The 19,814-nt window shown below is 44.1% G+C and overlaps 1 protein-coding gene across 1 annotated transcript in view; it reads right to left on the bottom strand.

The window, feature by feature from the left end:
* slc25a10a (solute carrier family 25 member 10a) overlaps nt 1-15,242 on the bottom strand; it is a 45,524-nt gene extending 30,282 nt beyond the window's left edge. Inside the window, exon 1 of the mRNA XM_068058439.1 lies at nt 14,911-15,242. Within this exon, the coding sequence (XP_067914540.1) occupies nt 14,911-15,000 (90 nt within the window). The 5' untranslated portion in view covers nt 15,001-15,242. The remainder of the gene's footprint in view (nt 1-14,910) is intronic.
* Nucleotides 15,243-19,814: the final 4,572 nt, after the last annotated feature.

Raw genomic sequence — 19,814 nt, 5'->3', positions numbered from 1 at the left:
CATGGTCCTGTAGTTTTCTTATTTGGAATATGCGGTTTGCCTTTAAGGCTTGCAAGAGATCAGTATTGCTTTAAGAACTGACAAGCCTCAGGAGTTAAGAAAGGTGCATTTTCGGTTGCCATTAGAAACAGCCATTTGGAGACTGCGATTCAAAGGGCGCATTCTCATTACCATAGATATAGCCACTGGGAGTGAGTAGCAAGCGATACATTTGTTACAATTCAGTTTTGAACTGACTTTTAGTTGAAGACAGTTTGTCAGAAGGCAAACACACAGAGGACACAGACAGCTGTGGTGTTTAGCACTCGAAAAAAAAAAGCTCTCAACCATTTAAACTGAAGGAAGAGGATTTTAGTCAGTTTAATTATTACCTCTCAAAATTCTAAAAAAAATCAAGCCTAAACAGAGATCTCTGGTAATTTAAATTCAAGAACAGGAAGTTAGACTGTGACAATCTTTCATCCCTCAAAAACTCTAAAGTCAGCTTGATTCCATTGAAAGACTTTGCAAGTCGTTAATTTTTGAAATTCGCTGGAGAAGGAAAGCAACATTCTGTGAGGACTTCAAGCAACATTGGTCTGTATATTTGCAAGGACTCTAATTTTTTCTATTTTAAATGTTGTTTATAGCTTCATAGTGTTTATGAATTTAGTTCTTCTAATTAAAAAGAGTTAATTTGTTGATTTAAAGACACCCGGTTTGGTTAGCCTCATTCAAGGGTTAATAGAGGATACAATTTGGCTGGGTGTTTCTTTAATTTGGAAAGTTTTAAATGATATGTTAGGCGATCTGTGGAGCGATGGGACTAAATTATCAGTGCGTCTCTCCCACCACAATCAGAATCGTATATTTTGATTGAGGGCTTTGACTGGAGCGATCGGTCGTAACATATTTATTGGGGGCTCGTTCGGGACTTGAACAACATATTAATTGGGGGCTCACTCAAGATTTGAATCGCATATTAATTGGGTTGCTGGATTTGAATCATATCTTAGTTGGGGACTTGCTTGCAGTTGAATCGTATTTAATTTGTTGGCTCGCGTCTGGGATCAGAATCAGACTAATCTGGAGGGCTCACATTTGGAAACATAGTAATTACTCATCTCTGGGATAACTCACTTAAATTAGGGTCTTGCGTTTGGCATCAGATTAATTGCTCTCAAGTCTGGGATCTTATCAATTAGAAACTTGATTGTTGGGAGCTAAATCTGACACTAATTACAAAGAAATTAAAAGTACCAGGTCTCTTGTATAATAAAGTACAGTCGATACCATTGTTATGGCATTAGTAGTTGTAGCAGAGTTTTTGGGAAAGCAGAATGTTTCCCTGAGTGACTTGATAACTTTAACTAAGAACAAATTCAAAGAATTGGCAGCGAAACTGGGGTTGGAATTGAAATCAGGTGCCAAAAAAAAGCAGAGATAATTGAAATAATAGCCAAACATCTGGAATTAGTAGAAGATGATGATAATACAGATGAAGGTCAATACGAGGAACAAGAAAGGGAATATGAAAAATAGGAAGGTAATAGGTCCGAGACTGATGCAGTGGAATTGGCTAGGATTCAGTTAGAAATGAAAAAGCTGGAGCTTCAGCAGAAAAAAAAGAAAACTTGAATTGGAAAAAGAGGAAAAGGAAAAAGAAAAAGAAAAAGCAAGAAGAAAACTTGAATTGGAGGAAAGGGAGAAAGAGAGCATTTCGGAGAGAAAGTGAAAGAGAGGGAATTTAAGTTAAAAGAGATGGAACTAAGACAAAAAGGGTAGTCTTGAATCCAGGGAAAATTCGGGTTAGGAAGAATCTGAATTTAGATCAGGACCCAGTGAGAAGTTGTTTAAATTTATACAGGCTCTTCCTAAGTTTGAGGAAAGGGATGTCGAGGCATTTTTCGTATCTTTTGAAAAAATAGCCAAACAGATGAAATGGCCGAAAGAAAGCTGGACATTGCTCATGCAGGACAGGCTGGTAGGCAGAGCTCATCAAGTTTATGCCATGCTTTCTGAAGAGGCTTCTGCAGATTATGAGATGGCAAAAAGGGCTATTCTCGCTGCACATGAGTTAGTCCCTGAAGCTTACCGTCAGAAGTTTAGGAACTTACGGAGATTGGCTGGGCAATGCAGTATTTGAGAGGGTAAAGCAAATTAATTTTGACCTTTGGATACAGGCATTAAAGATAGAAACCACGTATGAGAACCTTCGAGAACTGATTCTTAGAAGAGTTTAAAAACTCCATTCCTTCAGTAGTGAGAACTTATATAGATAACCTGAAAGTTTTGAAAGCTAGGCAAGCAGCAGAGATTGATGATTTTGAGCTTGTGAATAAGCCAACCTATTTTGTCCGTCACTCCCATAAACTGGAGAAGGATAGAAAGTGGGAGAGTGAAAGGAAGGCAAGTAGCCGTGGATAAGAAGGAACAGCTGGGAATGTCCCAGGATCACCACTTCAGGTCAGAAAGGAAGGTGCTGAGGGTAAAAGTGAGGTTCGCAAGCCAAGGTGTTATCATTGCAACAAAACAGGTCATCTTCGTTCAGAGTGCTGGAAATTGCGAGGTAAACCCATAGGATCTGTTGGGGTACGCAAAGTTAGTGCAGAGGAAAAGACTCAGTATAGCACACCAGGCTATAGCTTTAATGACAACTGTGAATGTGAAACCAGATACTAAAGCTAAGAGGAGTGTAGTGGTTAAGAAGAAAATACCTGAGTGTTATAATGATTTTTTGTCAAAGGGGAGAGTAACTATGTATCCTGTAAGCAAGGCAGGAAAACCTATTATACTCAGGGATACAGGAGCAACCCAAACACTCTTACTGGGGAAAGATATGAGGTTTCAACGCTAAAGTTTTAGTTAACGGAATTGGCGGGGTGTGTATACCCGTACCTTTATATAAAGTACGCCTAGAGAGTGACTTAATAACTGGGGTAGTAACTGTAGGTGTTGTCCACAGTTTATCAGTAAAGGGAATTGATCTACTCCTAGGAAATGATTTGGCTGGATCAAAAATATCAGTTTCTCCTATAGTTACAGAAGAACCATGTGAAATTGAGGAAACGGAGCAATTACAGGAGCAAGTTCCGAGAATATTTCCTGCATGTGTAGTTACCCGAGCAATGGCTAAACAGGATCCATTGTCGGAGGTAAAAGGGGCACCACAAAAATAATCAGGCATCTGAAACCTTATTTGGGGATTCAGATAATCCAAATGAGATGTTTAACAGATCGTCTATCATTGCAACACAGCAAGCTGATCCAGAGATATACCAAATAGCACAGATGGCTCTGTCAAAAGCTGAGGTGAAAGGAGTTCCGGAAGGCTATTATATGGCAAATGGGGTTTTGAGGAGGAAATGGAGACCGCCTCTTAGACCTGCCGACGAAGACTGGACAGTTGTTGAACAGATAGTGGTACCACCTAGATATAGACAAGGATTATTAAGGTTAGCACACGGCATTCTTTTTTCAGGACATAGGGGAATTCGGAAGATCAAATCACGCATAAGCAAACATTATTACTGGCCAGGTCTTACAAAGGATGAGACACAATTTTGTAGGGCATGCCGTACCTGTCAAATGGTGGGAAAACCACAACCTACCCTAAAACCAGGAGATGAGGTATTAGTGTTGTTACCGTCACAGGGAGAACCATTAAAAGCACGGTTCAGTGGCCTATATAGAGTGATCAAAAGAGTGGGTAAGGTAGATTACTTGATTGACACCCCTGATCGCCAGATGAAGAACCGGTTGTGTCACATTAATTTGCTCAACTATATTACTGCAGGGAGGAGAATAAGCCAGTACAGGTATGTCAGTTAATCGGGACTGTGGAGAAGGAAAAGGACAGTGAGGATGAGGCAGAAGTAGGCCTTGGAAATTCTCAGATTGAACCTCAAACTATCCAATCAGTGAATACAGAATGGCTAGGAAAATTAAACAATAGGCTTTTACACTTGGAGACAAAACAGCGTGAAGTCCTAACCAGGGTTTTCACAACGTTTCTAAAAGTTTGTAGGGATAAACCAGGATGTGGGTAGGGGGGGTGGGGGGAACCGTTCCTTTAAAACAACATCCTTGTTGCTTAGGTCCAGACAGACAGGCCCAAGTGGAAGCAGAGGTACAATGCATGCTGAAGGGCAGCTTAGATGAACCTCGTCAGGACAGCTGGAATTCACAGATGGTCTTGATGACTAAACCTGGTGGGTCGGCTCAAATTTGCATAGACTCTAGAAAAGTCACTGTGGTAAAGAAGGCAGACTCCTAACCAAATTCTCATTTAAAGGACTATATGGACAGAGCGGGCAACACAATTTGTCTTAAAGAGACCGATGTGTTGGAAGGATGCTGTCAAATTCCTTTGATACCCCAGGGTAAGAAAAAAAATCAGCTTCGATTACACCAGACAGGGTTTTCCAGTGTCAAGTGATGCCACATAGGTTGCGAGGTACTTCAGAAAGGTCTCAGAGAATAGTGAACCACGTTGTGGTCAGTGCTCCTAGCTGTGCAGCTCACCTGGCTGAGGTGATGGACAATAGGCACACTTGGAAGGAAAACACGAAACTATTGGAAGATTATGCTTGGAAATTTGAAATGGGTTAATTGGAACAACCTTTTGAAAATTTAAAGCTGAAATGTTCTGGTGGAACTTGTTGCTGTAGACTAAACATTTTTTTTTAAAAGAAATGTGTATATCTGTAAATGTGTGAAAAAAAGTTAGCATTTTTTCAATTTGCATTTTTTTTTTTACCCATTGTAATGAAACGCATTTAAAGAATGGCGTTTCATTCCACTAGGGGTGGAGATGACATGGTCCTGTAGTTTTTTTTCCCCGGAATATGCAGTTTGCCTTTAAGGCTTGCAAGGGATCAGTATTGCTTTAAGAACCGGCAAGCCTCAGGAGTTATAGAAAGGTGCATTTTCGGCTGCCATTAGAAACAGCCATTTGGAGACTGCGATTCAAAGAATGTATTCTCATTACCATAGATATAGCTACTGGGAGTGAGTCTCATGCAATACATTTGTTTCAATTAAAAGCCAGTTCAAAACTGAATTGTAGAGAACACAGACAGAGGACACAGATACAGACAGCTGTGGTGTTTAACACTTGGAAAAAAAGAGCTCTCAATCATTTAAACTAAAGGAAGAGGATTTTAATCTGTTTAATTATTATCTCTCAAAATTCTAAAAAAGTCAAGCCTAAACAGAGATCTCTGTTAATTTAAATTCAAGAAAGGGAAGGGAGCCTGCGACACAGTGGCGCAGTGGTTAGCACCGCAGCCTCGCAGCTCCAAGGACCCGGGTTCGATTCCGGGTGCTGCCTGTGTGGAGTTTGCAAGTTCTCCCCGTGTCTGCGTGGGTTTTCTCCGGGTGCTCCGGTTTCCTCCCACAAGCCAAAAGACTTGCAGGTTGATAGGTAAATTGGCCATTATAAATTGTCACTAGTATAGGTAGGTGGTAGGGAAATATAGGAACAGGTGGGGGTGTTTGGTAGTAATATGGGACTAGTGTAGGATTAGTATAAATGGGTGGTTGATGTTCGGCACAGACTCGGTGGGCCGAAGGGCCTGTTTCAGTGCTGTATCTCTAATCTAATCTAATCTGTTGTCCCTCAAAAACTCTAAAGTCAGCTTGATTTCACTGTAAGAGTTTGCAAGTCATTAATTGTTGAAATTCACTGGAGAAGGAAAGCAACATTGGTGAGGACTTCAAGCAACATTGGACTGTGAATTTGCAAGGACTCTAACTTTTTCTATTTATAATGTTGTTTATATCTTCATAGTGTTTAAGAATTTAGTTCTTCCAGTTAAAGAGTTAATTTGTTGATTTAAAGACACCTGGTTTGGTTAGCCTTATACGGGGTTTAATAGATGATACCATTTGGCTGGGTCTTTCATTTAAAGCTTCCCAAATTAAAGAAAAAATTCTGAGGGACAGGATTAATTTCCACTTGGAGAGGCAGGGATTGATCAGGGATAGTCAGCATGGCTTTGTCAGGGGGAGATCGTGTCTAACAAATTTGATTGAATTTTTCGAGGAGGTGACTAGATGTGTAGATGAGGGTAAGGTAGTTGATGTAGTCTACATGGACTTCAGTAAGGCTTTTGATAAGGTCCCGCATGGGAGATTGGTTAAGGTGGTAAGAGCCCATGGGATCCAGGGCAATTTGGCAAATTGGATCCAAAATTGGCTTAGTGACAGGAGGCAGAGGGCGATGGCCGAGGGTTGTATCTGTGAGTGGAAGCCTGTAACCAGTGGTGTACCACAGGGATCAGTGCTGGGACCCTTGCTGTTTGTAGTGTACATTAATGATTTAAACGTGAACATGGGAGGTATGATCAGTAAGTTCGCGGATGACATGAAAATTGGTGTTGTAAATAGTGAGGAAGAAAGCCTTAGATTACAGGATGATATAGATGGGCTGGTAAGATGGGCAGAGCAGTGGCAAATGGAATTTAATCCTGAGAAGTGTGAGGTGCTGCATTTTGGGAGGACTAACAAGGCAAGGGAATATATAATAGATGGTAGGACCCTAGGGAGTACAGAAAGTCAGAGGGACCTTGGTGTACTTGTCCATAGATCACTGAAGGCAGCAGCACAGGTAGATAAGGTGGTTGTGAAGGCACATGGGATACTTGCCTTTATTAGCCGAGGCACAGAGCAGGGAGGTTATGATGGGGCTGTATAAAACGCTAGTTAGGCCACAGCTGGAGTACTGTATACAGTTTGGGGCACCACACTATAGGAAGGATGAGATTGTACTGGAGAGGGTGCAGAGGAGATTCACCAGGATGCTGCCTGGGCTGGAGCATTTCAGCTATGAAGAGAGACTGAAAAGGCTAGAGTTGTTTTCCTTATGGCAGAGAAAGCTGGGGGGCATGATTGAGGTATACAGAATTATGAGGGGTATTGATAGGATAGATAGGAAGAAACCTTTTCCCTTAGCGGAGGGGTCAATAACCAGAGGGCGTAGATTTAGGGGATTTGAGGAAAACAAGTTTCACCCAGAGGGTGTTTGGAATCTGGAACACACTGCCTGAAGAGGTGGTAGAGGCAGAAATACTCAGCGGGTCTGGCAGCATCTGTGGAGAGAGAAGCAGAGTTAACGTTTCAGGTCTGTGACCTTTCATCAGAACTGGCAAAGGTTAGAAACAGGGTGTGTGATAGAGCAGAGGGCAGGAGAGATTAAATAATAAAGATGTCATGGGCCAAAGGCAAAGAGTGTGTTACAGTTTGTGGTGAAAGACAAAGCATTTATCCGGAGAGATTGTTAATGGCAGAATAATGAGCAGTTCCATCCAAAAGCATCCTACGAAAAACAGGTACATGGTTAAAAAAAAACAAAATTTAAAAAACTGAAAAATATAAAAACAAAGGCCTGTCATGCTCTGAAATTGTTGAACTCAACATGGAGTCTGCAAGGCTGTAGAGTGCCTAATCGAAAGATCAGGTGCTACTCCTCAAGCTTGCATTGATGTTCACTTGAACACTGGAGCAGGCAAAGGACAGAAATGTGGGCATGAGAGCAGGGGGAAGTGTTGAAATGGCCAGCAACCGGAAGCTCGGGGTTATGCTTTCGGACTGAGTGGAGGTGTTCCGCAAAGCGGTCACCTAATCTGCGTTTGTTCTCCCCAGTGTAGAGGGGACCACATTGTGAGCAGCAAAAGGATCATCCTCCGCCAATTCCACTACCTCCAGTACGATGCCACCACCCAACACATCTTCCCCTCCCCTCCCCGTCAGCATTCTGAAGGGAACACTCCCTCCATGACACCCTGGTCCTCTCCTCATCCAATTGCAGGTGGTGTAATACCTGCCCTTTTATATGAAGGTTAAAGTCCCGCATTGTTATTACATTACCTTTGTTACAAACTCCAATTATTTATTTCTTAATATTCTGTTCAACAGTATTACTACTGTTAGTGCGGAGAGGGGGGGGGGGGGGGGGGGGGGGGGCGGGGAAGAGGGGAGGAGGGGGAGGCTTATGAACTACTCCCACCAGTGTTTTCTGACACTTGTTATTCCTAATCTCCACACATACTGATTCTACTTCCTGATCTTCTGAAGCAAGTTCCTTTCTCATTACTGTCCTTATGTCGTCCTTTATCAGGGCTACTTCTCCTTTTCTGCCTGTCTTTTCCTGTTCAATATGAACAGTGTGTTACAGCATTGATATCCATCACTCAATAATTGACGGTTGGTTTATAGCAAACTGATGTTTTAAAGTGAAGAAAATTACATATCCTCTATATAAATAATCACCTAGAAGTAGAATTTAATTGTCTTCTTGCCGGGTAATTTCAAGAAAATGGGGAGTCTTACTATTAATTAACAATTATGTCTTAATGCAAGTTATTTTCTTCACTGGAGAGCAGGAATATAAATTAATGGAACTGACTGAATTATTTGTATTTTTCAATCAGTTTACACTGTTGGATGTACCTTGGGTTGAATTTCTTGGCTACCTACATTCAGTTTATTCCTTTTGTAGATGCTGTGAGACACTGTCCTCAGATCTGTATTATTGATGTAACTGCTTTGGTGCTATTGTCTGAGCTCATTCGAACGGTTAAAAAAAAGACTTGCATTTATATAGTGCCTTTCTTGACCACCGGACATCTCAAAGTGCTTTACAACCAATGAAATACTTTTTGAAGTGTAGTCACTGTTGTAATGTAGGAAATGTGGCAGCCAATATGGGCACAGCAAACAATTAAGAGGCGATTTGATTGAAACATACAAGATCCTGAGGGGTCTTGACAGGGTGGATGTGGAAAGGATGTTTCCCCTTGTGGGAGAATCTAGAACTAGGGGGGTCACTGTTTAAAAATAAGGGGTCGCCCATTTAAGACAGTGTTGAGGAGAAATTTTTTCTCTGAGGGTCGTGAGTCTTTGGAATTCTCTTCCTCAAAAGGCGGTGGAAGCAGAGTCTTTGAATATTTTTAATTCAGAGGTAAATAGATTCTTGATCAGCAAGGGGGTGGACGGTTATCGGGGGTAGGTGGAAATGTAGAGTAATCAGTTCAGCCATGAACTTATTGAATGGTGGAGCAGGCTCGAAGGGCCGAGTGACCTGCTCCTAATTCGTATGTTTTACCTCCTGCCTCCTCACCATCCAAGGCCCCAAACACTTCTTCCAGGTACTTGGTTCAATTTGGTATACTATAGTTGCTGCTCACAGTGCAGTTGCCTCTCCATTGGGGAGACCAAACGTAGATTAGCTTTGTGGAACACCACCGCTCAGTCCGAAAGCATGATCCCGAGCTTCCGATTGTTTGCCATTTCAACACACCCTCCCCTGCTCTCATGCCCACATTTCTGTCCTTGGCCTGCTGCAGTGTTCCAGTGAACATCAACGCAAGCTCGAGTAACAGCACCTCATCTTTCAATCAGGCACTCTACAGCCTTGAGTTCAACAATTTCAGAGCATGACTGGGCTTTTTAAATATTTTTCAATATTATTGTATTTTTTAACCATGTGCCTGTTTTTCATGGGTTGCTTTTGGACAGAGCTGCTCATTACTCTGCCATTAACACTCTCTCTGGACAAATGATTTGTCTTTCACCAAAAGCATTAAACACTCTTTGCCCCATGACATCTTTGTTATTTAATCTCTCCTGCCCTATCAGACACCTTCCTTTTTCTAACCTTTGCCAGTTCTGATGAAAGGTCACAGACCTGAAACATTAACTCTGCTTCTCTCTCCATAGATGCTGCCAGACCTGCTGAGTATTTCCAGCACTGTGTTTATTTCAGATTTGCAACATCTGCAGTATTTTGCTTTTACATCCTGTAGTGGATTTTACTGCAGAGCTACTTCACAGAATGTTTAAACATTATTAGTGGTGTTACTAATCTGCCTTTTTATAAAGCTACAAAAGGAGTTATACATTTCTGCTGAGAGGCAGTTTTATTCAATTCACCAAGCACAGAAAGTTCAAAGTTCTAAAACTGGAATTGAGAAGATAAATTGATATGAGCTGCTGTTCCAAAAACTCAAAAAAGGGAAAATTTACCTGAGGGGAATTGTTTAACACCAATTTAGGATCCATAGGGGTTGACATGGGGTTTTTCAATATACTGGATGCAGAGGTTTTTCGTAAGAAATTACTGGTGATGACCCAGGTTGAAACAAAGGGGCAGTACACAAGGTTATACTGACAGAGGACTGGAAATTCCTAAACAATACCTCAAGTAATTTCAACCAGAATACCTACTGTCCTGATGGCCTTCGGGAACTTAATGCTGCAGGGGCAACTATATGTGCAATTGCGTCTGAATGAATTAGTGAGGAATATTGTTCTATCTTTATTCAACCAGAATTGGCCGCTGGATTTGGCCTGCACTGCCCTGGGACCATTTGGACCCGAATGAGTTGAGGATCACTTGAGGGACAATCAGCTCAATAGCTGTTTGTTTCTGGCTCTGGACCCACGTGACACAGCCAAACAAGTTGCATTGCCCATTGTAAATTTTGGATATTTGAGTGACAACGTCACAAATGAGAACCCAACGTACACTCTATATAACAAAGAGAATAGGTCCCACTCAGAAACTGATGAGATTTTGCTGGGATCAGGGCAATGGTAATTTAACATCCTGTACAGAACAATCTCACCAATGCAATGTTGAAACTTGGTGTTTAAATGAATCTACAATTGTGGATATAAGGTTTGGGCAATTGTTTGACAATAATGGTCTTCGTAATGGTTTTGTTATCACTAATGACCAGATATATATACCTGTGTATATAAACACGCTTGGAAATTGGATCTTATTGTTCTAGTCAGTCTCTTCTAATTGTGGAGTGTGGCAATTTGCAATTCTGTTGACTCAAACACAGACCAACAGATTTTCAAATGGCATCCTGAAAACTAGTCTGCAGCAACCCTACTTCGATCCTAATCGTTTTGCTATTTGGAGGTGGGGAGGAATGAAGCACGAGGTTTCAACAGCTTCAGCACTCGAATCAAGCAATTCTTGTGGACATGAACCATCGTAGTGCTGAGACCAAGGACATATGCGTAACTTTGTATCAGGTTGGACATGAGAGTTGCTGGAGTCATTTTTACTGGTGTGATGAACACAATGATACATCAGCTCTTGTGTCGTTGCCGTTTCAGATAACATGCTGGTAATTTAAATATACTGTGAAGGACATGTTCAAAGACAAGATCTACAACTAGAAAAGTGCTGCCGAAAGGGCTAAAATGATTATACAAATACTACCCACATGTCTTTCTCTTTTCTGCCAGGAGTAAAGAATTAGGGAAATGTGGAGGTTATAGTCCACACTTTGAGTATCTGAACGTTCTGGGTCGTCTGTGGAACCAGCACATGATGAGCTAAAACATTTACTGGCGAGCATGAGATTTTAAACTATGTACTGTATCTGGGTGTTTCAGGCAAATGTAAGTCCACAGATAGAGGGCAATATAAAAATGGTAATGAAATAATCGGTTTATGAGGGCTATATAAAAATGGTAATAAAATGATTGGAAGACATCAGAATTTTTGCTGTGCCCATGTTTACTTTTCCATTGTCACTTTTATGTACCTTTGCTTCATTACAATTTATTGGTGATATGTGTGATATCAAAGATGCTAACAAGAAAGGAAACAAGAGGACGGAAAATACACCAGTTTAAATATGTTCTAGATGGTCTCCTGAGAAAGATGAGGTCAAGTCTTCTAAGATAGAGCCAATCAGGTTCAGAGAAATCCTTGATCAAGATTTAATTTAGCTCAAGAACAATGTGACATCTTTATTATTTTCGTTACAACAGTCAGCCATGCCTCACTAAGGAGTTAATCAGTTCACCTTTCAGAGGATTCAAAGGCATATAGGATAATAGGGTCTTCAAGCATAGGAGGCCATCCAGCCCATCACACCTGTGCTAGTTGTTTGAAAGAGCCATCTAGTTAGTCCCGCTCCCCTGCTCTATCACCATTGCCATGCAAAATAAAAACTATTCCCTTTTGAATGTTACTATTGAATCTGCTTTCACCTCCCCTTTAGGCAGTGCATTCCAGATCTCCAGAAGAGCAATTCACTCAGTTCCATTCCCCTGCACATTCTTCTTTTTCATATAACAGTCTGATTCCCTTTTGAATGCTTCAATTGAACCTGCCTCCACCACACTGTCAGGCAGTGCATTACAGACCTTAAACACTGTCTGCGTGAAAAAGATTTCCTCAGATCACTTTTGCATTTCTTACAAAATACTTCAAATCTGTGCCACTCGTCAGCAATTCTTTCACAAGTGGGAACAGTTTCTCTCTATCTACTCTGTCCCTCATGTAGGAGACAGTCTGAACTTCTCCAATCTAGCTTCATAACTGAAGTTCCTCATTCCTGGAACCATTCTCGTGAATCTTTTCTGTATTCTCTCCAATGCCCTCACATCTTTCCTAAAGTGCGGCGCCCAGAACTGGACGCAATACTCCAGCCGAGGCCGAGCTGGTGCCTTATACAAGTTCAACATAACTTCCTTGCTCTTGTACTCTTATGCCCCTAATAATAAAGTCCAGGATACTGTATGCTTTATTAACCGGTCTTCAACCTGTCCTGCCACCTTCAATGACATATGCACATATACACCCAGGTCCCTCTGCTCCCTTTAGAATTGTACCCTTTATTCTATATTGTCTCTCCATGTTCTCCCTACCAAAATGTATCACTATACATTTCTCCGCATTGAACTTCATCTACCACCTGTCTGGCCATTCCACCAACTTGTCTATGTCCTTTTGAAGTTCCACACTATCCTCTTCACAGTTCACAATGCTTCCCAGATTTGTATCAACTGCAAACTTTGAAATTGTGCCCTGTACTCAAAGGTCTAAGTCATTAATATATATCAGGAAAAGCAAGGGTCCCAACACTGACCCCTGGGGAACTCCACTACAAACCTTCCTCCAGCCCAAAAAACATCAATCAACCACTACTCTTTGTTTCTTGTCACTCAGCCAATACCGTATCCATGTTGCTACCGTCCCTTTTATTCCATGAGCTATAAGTTTGCTCACAAGTCTGTTGTGTGGCACTGTATCAAACGCCTTTTGAAAGTCCATGTACACCACATCAACAGCATTGCCCTCATCAACCCTCTCTGTTACCTCCTCAAAAAACTCCAGCAAGTTAAACATGATTTTCACTGAGGAAAACCATGCTGGCTTTCCTTGATCAAGCTGCATTTATCCATGTGACAATTAATTTTGTCCCAAAATATTCTTTCTAGAAGTTTCCCCACCACCGAAGTTAAATTGATTGGCCTAGAGTTGCTGGGCTTATCTTTACACTCTTTTTTGAACAAGGGTATAACTTTGCAATTCTCCAGTCCTCCAGCACCACCCCCGAGTCTAAGGAAGACTGAAAAATTATGGCCAGTGCCTCTGCGATTTCCACTCTCACTTCACTCAGTATCCTTGGATGCATCTCATCCGAACCTGGTGCTTTATCCACTTTAAGTACAGACAGCCTGTCTACTACAGCCTCTATCAATTTTAAACCCTTCTAGTGTCTGAATTACCTCCTCTCTCACCATTGCCTGGGTTGCATCTTCTTCCTTGGTAAAGACAGATGCAAAGTATTAATTTAATACCTCAGCTATGCCCTCTGCCTCAGTGTGCAAATCCCCTTGTTGGTCCCTGATCGGCCCTGGAACCAGGGGCCACTTACGTGAGAGGCTGATGGTACTCAGCCCAGGATAATGTCACGTAAAGACTCGGAAACCAAGTGTACTACATCTTACAAGAACACCAAGGATTTCTTTGGGGGTGGTGTTCCACATGGAGGGAAGCAGAACAGAAGGGCATTGTTCCATGATTATAGGTCACAATGCAGAGCTGGCACAGAAAGGAGAGGGGTATATGTGGTCTTGTTGTTCCCATTCCAACTTTCCGATCTCGAGCACATGCCATTCCGTTGCACTCGACCTTTAGCATTGGCGCTGGGCAGGGCGACATCCAAACATGAGAACATAAGAAATAGGAGTTGCGATAGGCCATTCAGCCCATCAATCCTGCTCTGCTATTGAACATCATGGCTGATCTCCTACATCAGCTCCGCTTTCCCACCTTACCCCCACATCCCATAGTGCCCAAAAATATATCAATCTCAACATTGAATATACTCAACAACTGAGCACCGACAGCCCTCGGAGATAGAGTTCCAAAGATTCACGACCCTTAAATTCACAAAGCGTGACCGCGTGGTGAGAAATGGGGGATTTGGGGAAGAGATAACAGCGTGCCCTAAAAAAGCACATGAGTGTGTCAGAACAGAGGGCAGAATCACAGGCAGGAAATTAGACAGGGAACTCTGAAAATGCAAAAACAGCCCCAACTGCGGGGGAGATGTGTACATGACTGGGCACAAAATATCAATGTAAAAATCATACAGGATGAAGTGAACCACAGAACATGCCCCAACGCGCGCGCGCACACACACACACACGCACTTACCATGGCACGTGCGACCAATCAGAAACAGAGACAAAAAAAAACTCGATAATTAAATTGTCGAAAAAGCCTGGTGACCTGCAAACCTTGGCAACTACAAGGAAAAATGCAAATTCTGCGATTGGCTTGTTCCAGTTTCAGGTCCCCCAATAAAGCAATGAGTGCAGTTTGTGCAATAAACTGAACGATTTTGGGAAGGCTTAGAATTAGAATTTCCAATATAATAAAAACAAGAAATGCTGGAACCACTCAGCAGGTCTGGCATCATCTGTGAAAAGAGAAGCAGAGTTAACGTTTCGGGTCAGTGACCCTTCTTCGGAACGGAATTTCCATATGTGCATAACCAGGTAGTTTCTCCTGCACATGATGGGATGCAGTTAGTCTGACACAAAACACACCCAGCCTTTACTAAGAGCTGCTTTGGGCGAAGGAAGCCTCTCTCACCTGGGACAACTCACCTTGAGCAGGTCCAGCGGGTGGGTGCAACACGCCGCCCCGCAGGATGCCAAGCCTCCAAAATACCAGCGGGATATTCGCTTCTCAGTCATGACTGCCAGCTGCTGCTGCTGCTTTTTCTGGCCTTGCTCGGGAGCTCCTGCCTTGCTTGCTGGAGCCCGGCGGGGCAGACGCCTCTCCCCGCCCGCCTACAATTCCGCCCCCCTACTAAACGCAGAGGCTCAGTCACAGCAGCATCGAACAGCGACCGGCTCCTGTTGCCGTTCAAAGGGATCAACCTTTCCGGGAGCTCCGCCAACCCAATTCATCAACGTCCCTGCCTGGAAAAGGGGGCGAGGTTGCAGCGCAGCCAATCTATAAGCCACTTCCTGAAGCTCAGCCTCCGCCCCGCGGCCAATCAGCTGAAACGGACCGAGTTGCAGCTACAGAAAGATACAAGCAAATGGAACGTCGCCTGGACAGCGGGGGCGGGGCGGGAACTGACTGACAGCAGTCTCCTCCAATCATCGCAAAGCCCCTGCCGCTTCCCACCAATAGTCTTGCGAGGACGGCTTGACTGACAGCCCAGTGTATTCTTTTTCAACGTCTCCAAGAGGAAGTGTTTGCTCTCCAGAGTGGTGTTTGTGGCTGTTGCTGCATTAAAAATTCACTTCGTTGTTTTCAAATGATTCATTTTGACAGGAAAAACAGAGGCAATATAAATTAAAGGATACAATTCTAAATGGGGTGCAGGAGCAGAGGGACCTCGGGGTATATGTGCACAAATCATTGAAGGGGGCAGGTTGAGAAAACAGTGAATAAAGCAGACGGGATCCTGGGCTTTATATGCAGAGAGTACAAGAGCAAGGAAATTGTGAAAAAAAACTTGTATAAAACACTTTCAACTTGCTGATTACCACCTACCCCCCTCCCCCCTCAGCTGATATCAGTGCTCCTCCATGTTGAACAGCACTTGGAAAAAGCACTGAGGGTGGCTAAAGTGCAGAATGTGCTCTGGGTGGGGGACTTCAATGTCCATTACCAAGAACGGCTTGGTAGCACCATAGCTGGCCGAGTCCTAAAGGACATAGCTGTGAGACTGGGTCTGCAGCAGCTGGTGAGGGAACCAAGAGGGAAAAATAAACTTGACCTCGTCCTCACCAATCTACCTGTCGCAGATGAATCTGTGCATTACAGTATTGGTAGGAGTGACCACCGCACATTCCTAATCCAGCAATGCAAAACTGGGCATCCGTGAGGCGCTGTGGGCCATCAGCAGCAGCAGAATTGTACTCAACCACAATCTGTAACCACATGGCCTGGCATATCCCCCACTCTACCATTACCATCAAGCCAGGAGACCAACCACGGTTCAATGAAGAGTGCAGGAGGGCATGCCAGGAGCAGCACCAGGCAAAGCACAAAATGAGGTGTCAACCTGGTGAAGCTACAACACAGGACTACTTGCAAGCCAAATAGCATAAGCAGCATGCAATAGACACAGCTCAGCCAACCAATGATCCATCTCGGTCTCCTCCTGAGGTCCCCAGCATCACAGATGCCAATTGTTAGCCAATTCGATTCACTCCACCTGATATCAAGAAACCATAGAATATAGAAAACCATAGAAAAATTATGGCACAAAACGAGGCAATTCAGCCAATCGTGTCTGTGCCAGGCGAACAAAGTAGCCGCCATCTAATCCCATCTTCCATCGCCTGGTCCGTAGCCTTGCAGGTTACAGCACCTCATGTGCATGTCCAGATACCTTGTAAAAGAATGGAGGGTTTCTGCCTCCATCACCATTCCTGGCAGTGAATTCCAGACACCCACCACCCTCTGGGTGAAAACATTTTTCCTCATGTCCCCTCTAATCCTTCTACCAATCACCTTAAATCTGTGCCGCCTGGTAATTGAAGCGGGGAGAGAGCGGGGTGGGGGAGGGGGGGAGCGGGGAGAGAGCACGCCCGCAGCCACTGACTGCAGGCTGCTCAGTCCCTGTTCCCCCGCCTGCCTCCCGGTCCGGCCACTCGCTCCCTGCTTCCCCTCAGTCTCCTCTGTTCTAAAGAAAACAACACTAGAAAATCCAATTTTTCCTCATAGCTGCAACTTTCAAGCCCTGGTAAGGTTCTGAAGACACTGATTGAAGACACTGAATACTGCAAAGGTTATGGTCCCTGACAACATTCCAGCAATAGTGCTGAAGACCTGTGCTCCAGAACTTGCCGTGCCCCTAGCCAAGCTGTTCCAGTACAGCTACAACACTGGCATCTACCCTGCAATGTGGAAAATTGCCCAGGTATGTCCTGTACACAAAAAGCAGGACAAATCCAACCCGGCCAATTACTGCCCCATCAGTCTACTCTCAATCATCAGTAAAGTGATGGAAGGTGTCGTAGACAGTTCTATCAAGCGGCACTTGCTTAGCAATAACCTCAATGATGCTCAGTTTGGGTTCCGCCAGGGCCACTCAGCTCCTGACCTCATTACAGCCTTGGTTCAAACATGGACAAAACAGCTGAACTCAAGAGGTGAGGTGAGAGTGACTGCCCTTGACATCAAGGCAGCATTTGATCGAGTATGGCATCAAGGAGCCCGAGCAAAACTGAGGTCAATGGGAATCAGGGGGAAAACCCTCCGCTGGTTGGAGTCATACATAGCGCAAAGGAAGATGGCTGTGGTTGTTGGAGGTCAATCATCTCAGCTCCAGGACATCACTGCAGGAGTTCCTCAGGGTAGTGTCCTAGGCCCAACCATCTTCAGCTGCTTCATCAAAGACCTTCCTTCAATCCTAAGGTCAGAAGTGGGGATTTTCGCTGATGATTGCACAATGTTCAGCACCATTCACGACGACTCAGATACTGAAACAGTCCGTGTAGAAATGCAGCAAGACCTGGACAATATCCAGGCTTGGGCTGATAAGTGGCAAGTAACATTCGTGCCACACAAGTGCCAGGCAATGACCATCTCCAACAAGAGGGAATCTAATCATCTCCCCTTGACATCCCCCACTATTAACAACTGCGGGTTACCATTAATCAGAAACTGAACTGGAGTAGCCATTAAATACTGTGGCTACAAGAGCAGGTCAGAGGCTAGGAATCCTGTGATGAGTAACTCACCTCCTGACTCCCCAAAGCCTGTCCACCATCTACAAGGCACAAGTCAGGAGTGTGATGGAATACTCTCCACTTGCCTGGATGGGTGCAGCTCCAACAACACTCAAGAAGCTCAACACCATCCAAGACAAAGCAGCCCACTTGATTGGCACCCCATCCACAAACATTTACTCCCTCCAACACCGATGCACAGCGGCAGCAGTGCGTACCATCTACAGGATGCACTGCAGCAACGCACCAAGGCTCTTTAGACAGCACCTTCCAAACCCACGTGCTCTACCACCTAGAAGGACAAGGGCAGCAGATGCATGGGAGCACCATCACCTGTAAGTTCCCCTCCAAGCCACACACCATACTGACTTGGAACTATATCACTGTTCCTTCACTGTCGCTGGGTCAAAATCCTGGAGCTCCCTTCCTAAAAGTACTGCGGATGTACCGACCCCAAATGGACTGCAGCGGTTCAAGCAGGCAGCTCACCAGCACCTTCTCAAGGGCAATTAGGGATGGGCAATAAATGCTAGCCTGGCCAGTGACGCCCACATCCCATGAACGTGATCCCATCCAACATGAATCGATCCTAGGGCCTCAACTATTTACTATCTATATTAATGACTTGGAGGAAGGGACAGAGTGTAGTGTATCCAGATTTCGTGATGATACAAAAATAGGTGGGCAGGCATGTTGTGATGAAGACACAAAGAACCTGCAAAGGGATATAGATAGGTTAAGTGAGTGGGCAAAAACTTGGCAGATGGAGTTCAATGTGGGAAAGTCTGAGGTCATCCACATTGGTAGGAAGAATAAAAAGGCAGATTATTACTTAGATGGAGAAAGACTACAAAATACTACAGTACAGAGGGATCTGGGTGTTCTTGTGCATGAAACACAAAAGGTTAACATGCAGGTGCAGCAAGTAATTAGGAAGGCAAATGGAATTTTGGCCTTTATTTCTAGGGGGTTAGAGTTTAAAAATAGGGAAGTCTTGTTACAATTGTACAGGGTGTTGGTGAGGCCACACCTGGAGTACTGCGTACAGCTTTGGTCCCTGTATTTAAGGAAGGATGTACTAGCATTGGAGGCAGTTCAGAAAAAGTTCACCAGGCTGATTCCTGGGATGAAGGGTTTGTCTTATCAAGAACGGCTGAACAGGTTAGGTCTTTATTCATTGGAGTTTAGAAGAATGAGAGGTGATCTTATAGAAACATATAAGATTCTAAGGGAGCTTGAAAGGGTAGATGTTGAGAAGATGTTTCCACTGGTGGGGGAAATCTCAAAATAGGGGATATAGTTACAGAATTAGGGGGCACATAATTAAAACTGAGATGCAAAGGAATTTCTTCTCTCAAAGGGTGGTGATCCTCTGGAATTCTCTACCTCAGAGAGTTGTGGAGGTTCGGTCACTAAATGTATTTAAGGAGGAGGTAGACAGATTTTCAAAGTGATTCCTGACAATGCAGCCGGCAGGGGACATCATCAGACTGCGCCAAGCTGTTCACATGGGCAAACAGGCTCCTGCTCTCTGCGCGTGCGCGGCGTTCCACATTGGTGCATGCGCAGATGATGTCATCACGTAACATAGGGAAGCGGGGAGAGAGTGGGGTGGGGGGAAGTGGGGAGAGAGCGGGATGGGGAGGAAGCGGCGAGAGAGCGGGGTGGGGGGTGAAGTGGGGAGAGAGCGGGATGGGGGGGGAAGCGGGGAGAGAGCGGGGTGGGGGGGGAAGTGGGGAGAGAGCGGGTTGGGGAGGATGCGGCGAGAGAGAGGGGTGGGGGTGGAGTGGGGAGAGAGCGGGATGGGGGGGAAGCGG

Source organism: Heterodontus francisci, chromosome 26 (genome assembly GCF_036365525.1).
Source record: "Heterodontus francisci isolate sHetFra1 chromosome 26, sHetFra1.hap1, whole genome shotgun sequence".
In the NCBI taxonomy this organism is placed as follows: domain Eukaryota; kingdom Metazoa; phylum Chordata; class Chondrichthyes; order Heterodontiformes; family Heterodontidae; genus Heterodontus; species Heterodontus francisci.
The sequence above is the reverse complement of the archived record's forward strand: the minus strand, read 5'-3'. Positions and strand labels throughout refer to the sequence as shown.